At 37.5% G+C, this 15,267-nt stretch overlaps 1 protein-coding gene across 1 annotated transcript in view; it reads right to left on the bottom strand.

The window, feature by feature from the left end:
• The window catches only part of LOC140231521 (voltage-dependent T-type calcium channel subunit alpha-1H-like), a 173,849-nt gene that overhangs the window by 100,602 nt on the left and 57,980 nt on the right, over positions 1–15,267 (bottom strand). Inside the window, exons 8-9 of the mRNA XM_072311655.1 lie at positions 4,836–4,987; positions 3,718–3,903 (exon numbers count right to left, since the gene is read on the bottom strand). Coding sequence (XP_072167756.1) covers positions 3,718–3,903; positions 4,836–4,987 — 338 coding nt within the window. The remainder of the gene's footprint in view (positions 1–3,717; positions 3,904–4,835; positions 4,988–15,267) is intronic.

The raw sequence follows: 15,267 nt of genomic DNA, 5'->3' as shown, positions 1-15,267 counted from the left end.
TATTACACAAGAAGTTTTCTTCATGTTTTTTACTCTTCTCTTATAGATTGTCATTTGGCTCTTTTACATAACCTCTGAAGTTACATCATATGAGTAGCAGCAATAGAATGAAGTCTCCTGGCAGTAAAGCATAGTTTTAATAAGAAACAGGTTGGGGAGACAAAAACAGCTCTCTTACCTAAATCAATACTTTCTGCAAGACATTCATCACAGAAGCATTTTTTTTTTTTTGGGCAGCAAGTATCATTTTATCATTTGTTTACCTGCAAAGGTTTTGTCACAAAAGAGCATGTTCGTGCCACAAAAGACATGCATGCAATGAGGACCTGAATTTGTTCTCTTCTTCTTCTTCTTGAAAACAAAGAGAGAAAAACTCTATGGATACCACACAGAATGCATCAGGGTCCCATAAGCACAGGGTATACCTTTAATATGTCAACAACCCAAATGATCTGCCAAATCAGACAGAAGTCTCCCAATAAGCCACAGGAACATAATGTGTCAAATACCTCTAAATCATGCAAGATCATTTATAGCTAGCTTGCAGTGACACAATTCTCACATTTTGACAAAAAAAGCTGAATACTATCATAGTCATCTTCAGTGTAATGCACATTTTAATCATCAGCATCTTTCATAAAAATCTGATATATTGAATATATGATTTGATATATTTCATGATATATCACATATGATTTGATATATTTCATACATATGATTTGATGTATCATGCAATATCATTTCACGATATGTCATATATGACTTGATATATTTGATTTATCAGCACTTGCACAATATAGGCACGAGCAAAAGCAGAGAGAAGATTTGGCAAGCATAGAACCAATGAGGTATGGGGTTGGCAGCTACGAAATTTCTTTCAAAAAGATCCAGGACCTGTTTAAGAGCATCAGGTATATCTTTAAATATTCTAAATCAAAATGAAAGTAGTCTGTTAATTCTCAGAGTAAATACTGTATATGCCTTACATTCTGTGGTGTTTTTGATATTGCAGTTTTTAGAAATCAACTGAAATTCACACACAAAAAAAGGCCTCCCACAACACAAATGTGCTGTATAACATTGCCAAAGTTGCAAGTCACCATCTTCCTTAAAAAAAAAAATACTTATTTCTTATTCCCTGTTGTTCTTGGGTGTGAATTCAAGGAAACTCAAAGATGTCTCACTATAGTCCCAATATGCAAATTACCATGCTTGTGAAATATATGCCATATATGGCAGGGGCTTACTGAATGGTTCCTCCATTAAATTTTTATGCAAAAATGATCTATTTTTTTTCCTCAAAGAAAAATTTTGAAAATGAAAATCTTCCTCCCCCATGAGTTCAGCTTTACACATTTCAAATCACCATAAAAATATACTGTATCAAACTGTGCTGTATATTTGTTATTCTGACATTATGGAAAAACAAAACAAACAGCTGTCATCAAAGCAAAGTTGAATGTATGCACTCATGTTTATGATCGATGTGACACAAAACATCATGAAACTCTTCCACCGACATACCACTGACAGCAATTTTTGTAATTATTATTTTTTTTTACCTTACACGCTGGTTCTTAAAATTAGCTTGCAACAAGATAGTAAGTTTGATCAATTTTTCCCAATGTAGCAGCCCATACCTTCTCAACATTCTTGTTATAACATGAGCTTGAACTGAATAGACATTTCAAAAATAGAAATGAAATGGAATTCACATGGTTTACCACTTTGCTTCATCAACATCTCAAAAGGTTTGATGCCCTGCAGAACATAAATTGATTGGATTACACATTAACACTTTAACAACCCTTATAAAGTTATTATTCCCTGGGTGATTGAAGCATGGTAAATACCTATTAAATGGATGTAAAAATATCTTTGATAGGTAGGTGCATGAAAGACAAAAAGGTCTCAAGAAATGTGAACCTTAATTTCATTTGTTTGGACCCTTACAAACCCTGTGAACAGGAAATACCTTCTCTGCTTATTATGGGATAAGGGCAAGATGTTGACGTAAATGCACTCACTTGATTGAGTGTGTCTACATCCTTCTTCGGCATTTTCCTTTCACGCCTTTTTTTCTCCCCTTCTTCTTTCGTTTTTGTCTTCTTTTCCAATATTAAGGAAGGAGTTTGCCTGTCTGGCTGGCTAGTACTCTGAATGGTTAATTGAGGGGAACGGGCGTAAGCGCAGACGTGTCATTTCAGCGAGGCAATTACACCTGAATTTCGTCCACATCATGCATGGCCACCCGACAAACACAGCTCGACCAGAGACACAGAACGTCAGACACACACAGACACACATACAAACTCAATTGTTCCATTGGGAGTTGAAATGCAATAACTCAGTGTGCTGCTAAACATGTAGAGCAGATAACTTGCCCAGATTCTTCCTCTGTTTTGGGAGGAAGGGGGGGGGGGAGATTGGTTGGAGGCATTTTTTTTTTTTTGCTTTGTAGTCTCCCCTCATTTACATTTGACATACAACTAACAAATAGTGAATTCCTTCATTCCTCTCCCCTCCATCCCCCGGCACCACACACACACACAGACAGACAGAATACAATGACACGGCAGATATGGAATGTTTGCCCAGCAAATTCTGTCCCGCACATCCGAGCCATACTCTCCGTCACATTATCATTTCTTCCACCGCATGCAGCCGACAGCGAGCGAAATAATTTTGCATCCACGGGAGTCTGCATGCCTGAAACATGGTGACATGCATTAACATTGCCCGGGATAAGTCACAGTAATGTGCACAGTTCTCTCCACAAATGTGCTCTCAATCTGGAGTCCCATTAATGTGTCCTTTCGAGAAACCAGTACAATTACTTCAGTATGTGACATATGGCTACTTTTTTTTCTTCAAAATTTGCATGCTTCCAACAAAGTTTAGCAGGAATGGGATATACATATTTGTTGATGTTTATTTAAACAATAGCCTTGCATCAAAGACCATGCTCATACAACAGAAAAATAGTATCTTCCACTAGTTTGACAATTACAAGATTTTTATCGGCAGGGATGATTATAAATCATCAGGTCTCAATAACACACAGTGTTACACATTAATACCATCCGCAGTTAATATGCAACTCACTGAGAAAATCAGGAGACAGTCTATGCATTCAAAATTATCCTTTCAGTGTAGACAAAGAAGTGGGATTGTGACAAAAATCAAGAGACAATAAAAACAACATTAACCAATGATGGTAGTACTTTAATTCATACACAGCTGTTGCTATGGCAACTAAGATGACCATAAGATGCCTTCACTCTGCTGTGAAAGGTTGTATTGCCTGAGTGCTTGATAAAATTGGATGTAAGTTTAATAACATTTCAGGGGGGTTTTGCCTCTGACAAGAATTGTTTCAGTGGATGAAAGCAAGTAGTATCAGGTAAACAAGAGTTGTTACAATTTCACTTGGAAAAAATATTGTAATAGGACCTATGCTATTCCTAGGCAACTACTGAGATTCCAGTAGCCACCAAGGATAAGTATTGTCTTACCTAGATGTCTACTTGTCTTGTGCATCCTTCTCATGTGTTGAACAAACTGAGCAAGAGGAGACATTAATGCATACACAGATGAATGCATTTTGCTTGTCTGAACTGTACTGGCAAATATTCTACTCAAGCAAGAGAGATCAATCAGCGTTAGAAGGAAATCGAGTCTCATCCTGTCTGCCATCGCCACGGCAACACGACTCACCTAAAGATGAAGATGAAGAGGGCAAGGAGGGAGAAGAACGTGGCCACGTTGTCCATGGTCCGCAGCATGACCAGGAGCTGCCTCCGGAGGGCGGGCATGAACCGCACCAACTTGAGGATTCGCAGGAGACGGAAGGTTCGCAGGACGGACAGACCCCCACTGCCATCCTGGAGGACTTCTACCACACTGGGGAGGTTAAGAGAGAAATGTGGTGGAAAGACAGAACAAAAGAGAACATGGAAAGGGAAGAGAGAATGGGAGAGATAGGAAGAATGTAAGAGGAAAGATAGATGAACACAGAATAAACAGACAGAAGAAAGATAGATGAACAAAGAAAAACAGGAGGAAAGATAGATGAATAAAGAAAAAACAGAAAGAGGAAATATAGATGAACAAAGAAAAAACAGAAAGAGGAAATAGAAAAATATAAAGATATAGATAGAAATACAAAGACAGAGAGGGAAGGCAGAGATTGAGGGAAGGATGGAATAGGGAATGGAAGAGGACAAGGAGAAAACAATTCAATCTCTCTCTTCAAACAAATTCCTAGTTCTGATTTCTTAATAGCATAAAGCTGGCCAATCATCTCAGGCCTGTATATCTCATTCACAACCCTTCACTTCTCGACAAGGATTTAAAAGAACATAAACCTTCCTAAACATTGTGGAGATTATTTATTGGGCCAGCTTAGCAAAAAATTCATCCAGTTCATTCACAGCAGGCCAATAATGATTTGTCACTAGCTCTCAAGTATGGCAAACTGACAAAAAACAAACATCTTCCATGTTACATACATTTAATGCAATGAGTATAACTGATATAGGTCAATATAATTTCATTCTACAAATAATAAAACAAAGCAAGATTTTACTTCTTTATTTAGTTCTGTTACTTTTTTCATGAATAGCTTGTGTTTGAAAAATGCTTTCTGTTTTATCTTGTACAAATTTGAATCAAAAACAGACAAACACAAATAAATTAAATAATGAACAAAAAGTATTAGATATGAACAATTTGTGCATTTCATATCATCATTATGGAAATATACAAAATATACCCAGCTAGAGGAATGAGTAAATGTCAGTTGGTATCAAGAAGGTATTGATGTGAACTTTTACCTGACTATGACTATAAGGCCATCAAAGACATTAAATCCATTGCTGACATAGCCGATGGGTCCATAGGCAATTAGCTTTAGTAGCATCTCTAAGGCAAAGAGACTGGTGAAGATCAGGTTGCTGATCTCTATGGCTTCTGTCAGCTCCTCTGGCTGTGTATAAAGAGAAAATATATAATGGGAAAGAAGTGATAAGAGTGGTAGCAGCATCTACTATTCATGGGCAATGAAGTGTGGTACAATGGCTGACTTTGGAATCAATTCTACGGTGCAATTTAGCCTCCTGGTTTCCTAACATGCTATACAGTGGCGCGAGGTACCTGGCTACCTTTTGCATCACATTAGTTGATTATACCAATCTTTGTTTAACAAAGGATAATGAATGCATGCATGCTTATTCTTTTGACACTACCTTCATGCAAATTATGATGTGCAAACTGACTATCCCCATTACATTGTCAGCTTTTTACACCAAGTTTACATTTTGTCTTATATAACTAGTCGGTACTGAATAGGTTAAAGAAAACTAGTGACATTTACAAAGCAATAAAGCTTGGGAGCCTTGCACACAGACTCCGTGTCGATATAAAGTCAGCGGCAAAACACTGCAACGCATTAGACCCTCCCTAGGCAGTAGACATAATCACGATAATTATCAACCCCTTTCTATCATCATCAATGAAATATATAATTGAATGCACTTCTCTCAGGGCTAGGCACAGAGTGCTTCTTGCGCAACAAAAGACAAAACAGAGTCTACTGCTATACCAGACCATGACAGTTTAACCTTTGGGATATTGCCAAATTGAGCAACCAAATGTGCAGATCACTATTCGCTGGTATAGTTATTGCTATTCAGAGTATCATAACAGTTTGTTGTCAAGACAACAGAAATAGTGACAGATGGACATAGGCAAGTACATTTGGCAAGAGAAAAGAAAAAAAGAGTTCAAATGATATTGATATCTTTTGGCAATATGGCATTACAACACAGAAAATGGCCTAATTTGACCTTAAGTGCAATAATAAATCACACATACACAATAATAAAAATCCAGCAAATATCAGATGATGTTCACATTAGAGTTGAATGACTGGGCGTGTGAATGTTGAATCTGTTGCTTTGCAGTTTTATCTGTAGACAGTACTGCACATCTTTTCCACCACAGAGGGGGATACAATGTATCAATGCACTCACCAAACCACACATTTCAATACTCTGCCAGTAGATGTGGATTTGATGCTGGCTCTAAAACAAATCAGCCAACATTCTAATCTCTCTGAGTTTCAGTACCACAAACTAAAATCAATATTGCTACAGAAGAATGGGCTCTTATTCTAAAATCTAGAATGCTTGTCAGCTATTTTGCATGAACAACGAGACTCTTTCGGGGTTTAATCTTCTGCGGCTGTGTACACATCTAATGGTAGCTGATCTTTGCTTCAAGCCCATGTCTGGTTCAATTTTTATTCTAAATATGAGGAGAAAAGTGTCAGAATGCGGAAGAAATTGGAGAAGACAGCTCCTTGTCAAAGATGGAGTGAGGTCAACTATTCTGTGACTACATATTGGTCCCTTAGTGTTACAATGCAGGATGCTCTCTCTCTCCAGTCTATAAATCAGAACATAATTGTGCATCCACGGAAGATTTATCTGCTTCATATCATTTTAGCCCACAGTGGCATGCAGTGCTGAAGAATGTCGATGAAATATCACGAGCGCGAAGGCATAAATCTCATGTGAGATTGTGAAAGGGAAAACCAAACAAAGTCAGCTGGGAACTAGAAAATGAAACAAAAAAATGAAAATGAAAAGAAGAAGAAGAAGAGGAGATAGGATCCCAGTTTCGCATCCGTGAGACATCGGATACTTCCACACAGAAAGATGATGGCTCGCATCTGTTTGTCTGTTTGCATGTAGGCAGCTTGGCTGTCAGCTTGCCTCTTTTGACAATTTACACTGACCAAGTCAGCCTGGGCTACTAAAATTAGAGGAGACAGTTTTGGGGCAGCAAAAAACAACATCCTACCTCTTCTCAACTGAACAGATCTCCAAAAGCAAGAGCTCTTACTCCAAAACTGAGGGAGTGTGGGAGTTCTTGAACAGATATTGGCTCATGCAGCTAAATGTCAAGGCTTATGTATCAAACTTACCACAGTATTGTACCAATGCAAAATTGTTAATGACCTTAGGATAGTCATGAATGTACTATTATCTTCTGTATTCTGTTGAAAATCATCTACACACTTCTGTCCTAAATGCTGGGCAAGTGCTTTAAAACTGTAACCACATACACACACAAATTACTCATACACACACAAACACACACCGTAAAACTGTAACCATATACACACACCAACACACACACAAATAATTCATCAAGGACTTTCTCAAGATCTACTCTGGACATAAATCTCCACTGTATAATCCCAGTCCCCTTTTCAATAGAAAAGCACTGCGTACTGTGGACGCTGATCGGAATAGATTCTTCCAACTTCAAACGTATGATGTATTGGTGGGATCTGTAGGATGAAATGTTAGGGCATTATCATTCTTCATTGCATGTGACGGGCCATGCATCATTTCCCCTTGCCAACATCATCCATGTCTGTTCCTTCCAAGCTCGAAGGGGGAAAATATATGCTCCGACAACCAACTCATGTCACGTTTGCAAGGGAGCACCCATTCAAGCCCTTGGTCCTCAAGGGGAGATGACATTTACATGGAGGTGCTAGAGAATGTGATATGTTCAAGACCCCACTCACCCAGTCTACGTAATGCTGTATGCAACACTCAAACATGTCCTAATTTGCGTAATATGTTTTATAACAAAACTACATCCAGCCACAAGTGCACGAGTGGGGTAATTACAACAGAGCATCTTTGCAATTTTTCACCTATCCAGGGATTTTCTGACGCCATGTAAGGCAGAGATGACAAAAGGTGCAAACAGTGTTCAATTGTATTCCACAGGTCTGGGAAGGGCATACGACATCTTCTGAATTGCATAACCATGACCCTGTGGTATTCACTGCCGAGAGTAGACACTTGATAACAAAAGATGGCGGTGAGGAGAGATGCATTGTCTTGTCACGCCTGGTGGTGTCAATTCCATGTGGTTGCTAGGTTACAGGATGAACTATTTACAAGCATGACGGCAGCAAAGATTAGTCACCATCATTAGAGGATAGGAAAGTACACTGATGTTCACACAGAAATATTTAGGGGATACATTATTGAGTGATATCGAGTTAAATACATTACTGGATACGTAGCTGGTTGCACAGATGACAGGTCGAATATAAAATTATAATATGTCATGAGCAGATGATTGGATGGATAGATAGATTGAATACAATAGGATTTTCATGGATGGCATAGATTGAATACATTAGCATTTTCATGGATTGGTATATGTGTGTGTGAAATGTGTTTAGAGATAGACACCAGATGTTGTTCAGTTCAGTTCGGTTCAGTTCAAATTCATTTTGTTTTTCACAATATAACAATACATAAACATGAATCTCACTTTCTCTAGTGACAAAAATGATGCATGTTAAGTTGTGAAAACTCTAATACAAAAAAGTGAATATATTTTAGCAAATGCTTTGAATATCCCCCCCCATGGGGTGTGTGTGTGGGGGGGGGGGGAGGTGGTTAAGTCTGTCCCACCTCTTTCAGTCTGCAACTTAATCATCTAATAATTCAAAACCATCAGTAATTAACCTGCTTTAATATGCAGTAAAGGTTTGAAACGTGGCAATCATGATATCATTTAGTAACTGTGTTTATGGGAAATGCGCGTTGTGTGGCAAAATCATTCCGTCCTCAACGGGTTAAACAGGACAGAGGAAACCTGATCAAATATTCTTCAGTTTTATCAATTCATCTCTCAAATATTGGTATACATACATCATATCTTTATCTTGTTTTACCGATGATGATGTAGTAATCAAGTCATCAGTATGATGCAAGATATTCCATTTGAAGTTTGTGTGTCCTTTTTGGGGACCCTGATAATTAGATTACTTTCAATAGCTGGGATATCATAGAGATAGGTAATTCAGACCTTTCCTCAGAATAATAAAACTGGAAGCTTCTCTATGATGGATGAGGAAACGATACTATAGATTTCCTGTCAAATTGTTCAGACTCTGAAAAAAAAAATCCCACCATTATCCTTGGTTCAAAAGAAGAGCATATTCTCGAGAGACATGGAGTTAGTTTTTCATTTCTTTTTAAAAGCTCTTGGGGTGGAGTTATATTACTGTGGGATTTCATACACGATGCTGGGAGACAATATCCTTCAACCATGCATAGTTATGTGATATTTGCAAAAGGGTATATAACCAAAGATCCTACACACTACATAAGATGGTCAACTCTCCTTCGAAAAGTGAAAACTGCCACTTGGAATTGTGGGATTTCTAAGGAGTGCGCCAACTAGTGTTGAGCAGGGATAGTTTCCTGGTGACCTGTACTTTCCTGAAATGTTTGTGTAGGACCAAGACAGGCTAAGACAAGAAAGAAGGAATTTTCTGTAAAGAATCACGAGTAAGCCTAAGAATTGGTGCAGTGAATTAAACTGCATCAATAGCTACACCAAACCATCAGCAGGTTTATCATTATTTCGATTTCCAAAACACTGTGCACAGCGAGTTTTTGTCTTACCTCCCTGGTTACAGCGAGCGGTAGACTCGCACACAGTTCGGTCAGCTCTGCTCGCAGGTCACTAGACTTGCTGTGAATTACTGCGAGCTGCCTTTGCAAAAGGCTAACGTTTGTTCGTTCTATACCCGCTCAATGCTAGCGGGCGGCAGCCACTTCTATTTCACCAGCGGCTGTGTAAAATTGGGGGAGTTGATCATCTTATGGAGTGTAGGATCTTTGATATAACCTTTAATGTATATATGACAGCTGGGTTGATCTACTAAATATATGCTGCTCTACTACAGTCATTAAGGTGGTTTTAGTATTCTCTTTGATGCCAAGATAAGTCAATCTAGCAGTAGTCAGTAGTGGGTCAGTTAAATAAGGGAAAGTTAAAATCTCTGGTACTCAATGATTCAGATTTCCTATTCAAATGGTCGCTATTTTGGGTTCATTTACTCCATCAGTATTGGACACAGGGGTCCTTTCAATCAAACTTGGAATTACGTCAATGGTGGCTAGGGTGCATTCAGGCAGCTGGGTGCTCCATATTATCGTTCGAGGTCGGTGATTCTGGGTCGGGAGTACTAAAAGAGTCGGGGAGCCCCCGCAGACGGAGAAATCAGAAGGTTACCCAGTCAGCAGGGACTTTTGAAGTGATATGCTGTAATGAATCTTGAGGGTGGTGCACTGCAATAAAGCTTGGACCCTAATCTTAACACTGATGTAAGATCAAACCTTAACCCATTCCAGGTCAACAAGAACATTTTGATGCTGCCTGTAGTTTGACATGGGGGCTGTTCTGGAAGTATGAAAGCTGAAGCACTTTTCTCGACAACTTCAAAACTCGGTGTCCTTAGGCACAGTGAATTTGATGGCTGCTATTAAACACATAACAGTGAGAATGCCAGTGTGCTTAAGAGAAACCTATAGGCCTATACTAGTAGTCTACATCTGAGCCTCAGTCATGTCTAACCCTTTTGTGCCCACACGCTTATTGTGAAACCAGAAATTTTCATGTAGGTCTGTTTGAAACTTTTGCAAATTTCCGAAGGAGTCAAGACTTGAGAAAGTAAAATGTCAGCGAAAGTGTTTGCTTTCACAATGTAGTGAAGTAGCAATTCATGAAAGTTTTATGCTGCAAAAAAAGGGCCATCTGCTCCAAGTCGCCAAAGTTTAATACTGTGAATGCTTCTGGTTTTACAGTAGCTCACTCGTCAAGCTTTTTCAGTAGCATTCGATCATTAATCTATCTGGACTTGACCTAGTTGTAAAGTTAGCAAGCCTAATAAGGCGTAACAACGTGCATCAGTTAAAGCAAGAACTTACATCTTCAAGATGTTGCCAATTTAATAACCACTTATAAAGCTAGCAATGAAGAGAATGAATATGACAAAAATAACAATATTATATAACGATAATAACAAATGATAAAGCATCTTTTCAAAAAGAGAGTGCTTTACACAGTGACAAAAAAAAAAACCAGAATTTAGCATAATCATTTTAATGGAGGTAGATCAGAAATAGGAATTCAAAAATATGAGATTAGAAAAAAAATCATATCACAGGATATCTAAAAAAAAAATCATATCACAGGATATCTAAAAAAAAATCATGTCACAGGATATCTAAAAAAAAATCAGTATTCTGCTTTTTCAGAGTTTATTCAGATTTTTGAAAAATCATATCACAGGATATCTATAAAAAAAAAACAGTATTCTGCTATTTCAGAGTTTATTCAGCTTTATATATGTGTATACACTGAGAATTGACAGAAATCGATCTATACAGCTCAAGTAGACTGATTGGAGACCACAGGCATAGTCCATTAAACCATTCAGTGCTAAGAAAGTTAAAGGTACACGGTAATATTACTCTATTGAAAGATGAGAATTTCCTCAACTGATTTGTCTCTTAAGATCAATCTATATTTACTGTACCATATCAAGAGAAATATTGCAGTACAGTGTATTTACCTGCATTCTGCAGAAAACAACAAAAAAAAATTAAGACTTCCTGTCGTGTCTGCACTGATAGTAGGATAGTACATCTTGAATGTGGCCATTTATTGTTCTGAAGTATCATGAACCTGGCAAACTATGGGTTAATCCCTTATTACAATATTTACTTTATGTCTTGACTGAAGGTGTCGTACTGTGAGTGCAACAGTTGGAAAAATCATACCCTTAAAGTTTCATCAATCAGAAAATGTGAGTCGATCAAGCATGGGGACTGTGCTCAAGCCATCTTAGACTAATCAAATTTTGACTAATCAAATTTGTAGTCACTTAACTACAGGCTAGTCTTCAACCTTGCTCTGGAGCATTCGACGATCTCTGCTCAGAATTAACCTGATCACATAACACACATATTCCTAGTTTATCTTCCCCTACCCCTCCCTCTATTCTTCTTCCTACACTGTGAAAACATCGGTGTTAGATTTAACACCATGGGTGTTAAATCTAACACCGATCAATCTTCAATAGAGGACCACACCCACAGGTGTAGAAAATGTATTGTGACGGTGCTAAAAAGTGTTCACCTGGCACTTCGTGGTGTTAATTTGACACTGTAGCTGGTGATATTTTTGACACTGCGCTAGAGTTAATTCATTAATGACACCGCATGGTGTTGATTTGATATTGGTGGTGTTAATTTCAATGGTATAACACCCGTCCAGCTTCAATAGGAGACCACACCAACTGGTGTTACTGTGGTGTAAATATGTTTATACATTTTTTCAAAAATCAAGTACTTTATCGGAAAATTCTTCATCGTCTTGTTGAAATTCAGAATTAACAAGAAATTCAGTTACTAAGAAACTATCAAAAAAACAATTTTATATTTTGAAATGACACCCGGAGGTATTAATCTAACACCATGAATAAGCACCGGAAATTAAACACCAGCTCGGTGTTTCATATTTAACACCGGACTTTTGGCAGTGTAGTACGAACAGATCGCAATAATGATATTAGAGGCATTTTCCATCACTTCATTTTGTTACCCTTCATGAATCAAGCATGAATTCACACTAGCATTAAACATGAGCCATGATATAACTAGACTTGTTTGTTCTATTGTGATAGAAATGAAATAGCTAAATATGCTTTTGAAGTACGGTACACTGTTGCGTGGACAACACGAGAACTGATTTGGTGCTCTTTAACATTTCACACCACATACTCCCATCATTCATATATTTACCAAAGGAGCATGTAGATAACGAAATTTGTTCAATATGATTTATTTTGATATAAAAAACTTGTGTGATGATAAAAAAAAAATATCATACACGTGGCATTCAGCATGCTCACTTTCACTCAATCGTAAATAAGGAATCAGTTTTGTCAACGTGACATTTCCTGAATGACAAGGCTGTCTTGGGGCGTTGCCTCTACACATAATTGTAGTAGTTACTAAACCAAGGTACATGTATTTTTATCTCCGCATCATAACAACCACCAATTACTTTACACACTACAGCCATATCAAAGGCCTTCTTAGGATGATGTCATTAGTCTTTGTTACACCAATGTATTAGCAGTGACACTGCAGAATCTGAAATAGAATATCAACCTTCATATTTTCATTCCATAATCGAAAAGGCAACTTTGGTGTGACAGGGCATATCTTTTTACTAATGATTATCAGATGAGAGGAAGAATTAAAGGAAAAAAAAACACACTTAGGGTCCATCTAGTTCTAAACAAGTTTGATAATTTCATGACTGCTTCTTTATTTAGATCATTGATACTCCAAATTTTGACCTTAACTTGTCAAACTGTGATCTGTGACTTTATAACACCAAATATGAGTACAATTTCATAATTTGGTCACATATCTACAGACCATATTTCATTTTTACAACCAAAGTCATTTTTCATTCCAGTTGGTCGTAAATAGCAAAATAATTACCTGCACTAATTCTACTAATGGTTATCCAATCACCTGAAATAACATTCTGAGAAAGCTGTGCTCTAGTGATATTTAAAACAAGTCAACCAACTTTTGATCTTTGATGATTTAAGGATCAGGAACATCTATTAAATATGGCGGCTACAAGTGGTTCTTGCATGATTCTCCTAATCTTAGGAATTATTGTGCAAGTCTCAAATAGATGAAGCATAAACATTTTTAGTTTCTTCTTTTTTCTTACCTTGTCGCAAGACAGATTTTTTAGGTGAAATTAATCAATGTTTGCTTCAGAAATCATATAGGGTGTATTCTTTCAATATTTCTGTTGTCGTTAAGTTTGTGGTGGTCCTGTCCATTGTTACACATAAAACAGACTTCTGTATCGATAACCTTGAAGGCTGAAGTTGTAATAAAAACAAAAATACACAACCATAAATATAATATGACAAAAATTGCAAAAGTTTTGTCAGAAAATGAATACATTGTGTAGAAAAGGGCACCTTCAGAGATTACATGGTGTTACAGATACAACCTCAAGACAAGTAACCTGCTCTCCTAAGAATAGTACAGAAGACCTTCCTGAAATCTGGGGTAATAAGCAAAAGCAGCAATTCCGCCAGAAATGGCACGAGGCCTGCCATAAAAGATTGATGTGTAGGCCTGGACCTTTAACAACATCCATGGACCAGGGCACAGTTAATCAATTTTGGTGGGCAAGGCATCGCTTTAATCCACCAGGATCAAGCAGCTCACTTCTCGGTGTCCGAGGGCAGCTCCACTTTTTTCTGTCTTCTTTCTACTCTGCCGGAATGACGTCAGAGCCCTGGTGGACTTAGAAATCCAGGGTCACACGGAAGGATGGTACAGATTTCAATGTTTGCTTACACTGGGTGCACAACCACCAACATCTAAACTTTGCCAATCTCACATCGGCAGATGATGTGTGCCCACTCCTTTCCAACCCTCTTCATTAGACAAGATAATCAAGGAGCCCTGCTACGAACATCAAACAAATACCTTCACTCTGATCCAACCTCTCCCCCCTCTCTTCTTCTTAATATTATCTATTATCTTTCTAATAATTTATCTTTCTGTCTATCTATTTATCTATCTATATCTATCCATCTATCTATCTATCTATCTATCTATCTATCTATCTATCTATCTATCTATCTATCTATCTATCTATCTATCTATATCTATCTATTTATCTTTCTGTCTATCTATCCAGCTACTTCTAATCTTTCATCTATACCTCAGTGAAGAGAGATGATCCCAAAACCTTGTTTTAAATGTAATGACTTCCTTTAAGAGAGAGACTGTTACACTTTCTACCAGCACATGTGTATAAATCACTAGCACAAACTTTGCAGCACTATGCCAGAACCTTTGATGCTACCTACAAGACTGGCAAAGTGATTTCATTCATAAGATTTTCTGCATCTATCTTTCTGGTGCCCAACAAAAGTGACAAGCTTGCCATTAATATCAATATATTCTCACTCACATTCCTTTCCTACTTCACAATCACTATCACTGCTTTTACAATTTGATGAATTGAAAATACAAGGTATTCAAAGTATTTCTTCAGTAACTAGGATATAATGAATGTCATTCAGAATGAGAAACAAACATAGAAATCAAAAGTGGAAGGCTTTTAGACTTTGTCAAGAAATAACATCTTCTTGATATCAAAATGACGTTAACTGGAGCAGTTAAACAAAAATAGATGAAAGCAATACCAAGTCACAAAGAGCAAAGGTATATTTAATCTATTGAAATCTGCAGTAGATACTAAATAACTCATGAACATACTGCCATCACTTTCCCATCTTACTTGCTACTTTCTAACTCTGTATTTTGA

This window comes from Diadema setosum, chromosome 8 (assembly GCF_964275005.1).
Source record: "Diadema setosum chromosome 8, eeDiaSeto1, whole genome shotgun sequence".
NCBI classification, from domain to species: domain Eukaryota; kingdom Metazoa; phylum Echinodermata; class Echinoidea; order Diadematoida; family Diadematidae; genus Diadema; species Diadema setosum.
Note: the sequence above shows the minus strand (reverse complement) of the source record. Positions and strands in the feature narration are given on the sequence as shown.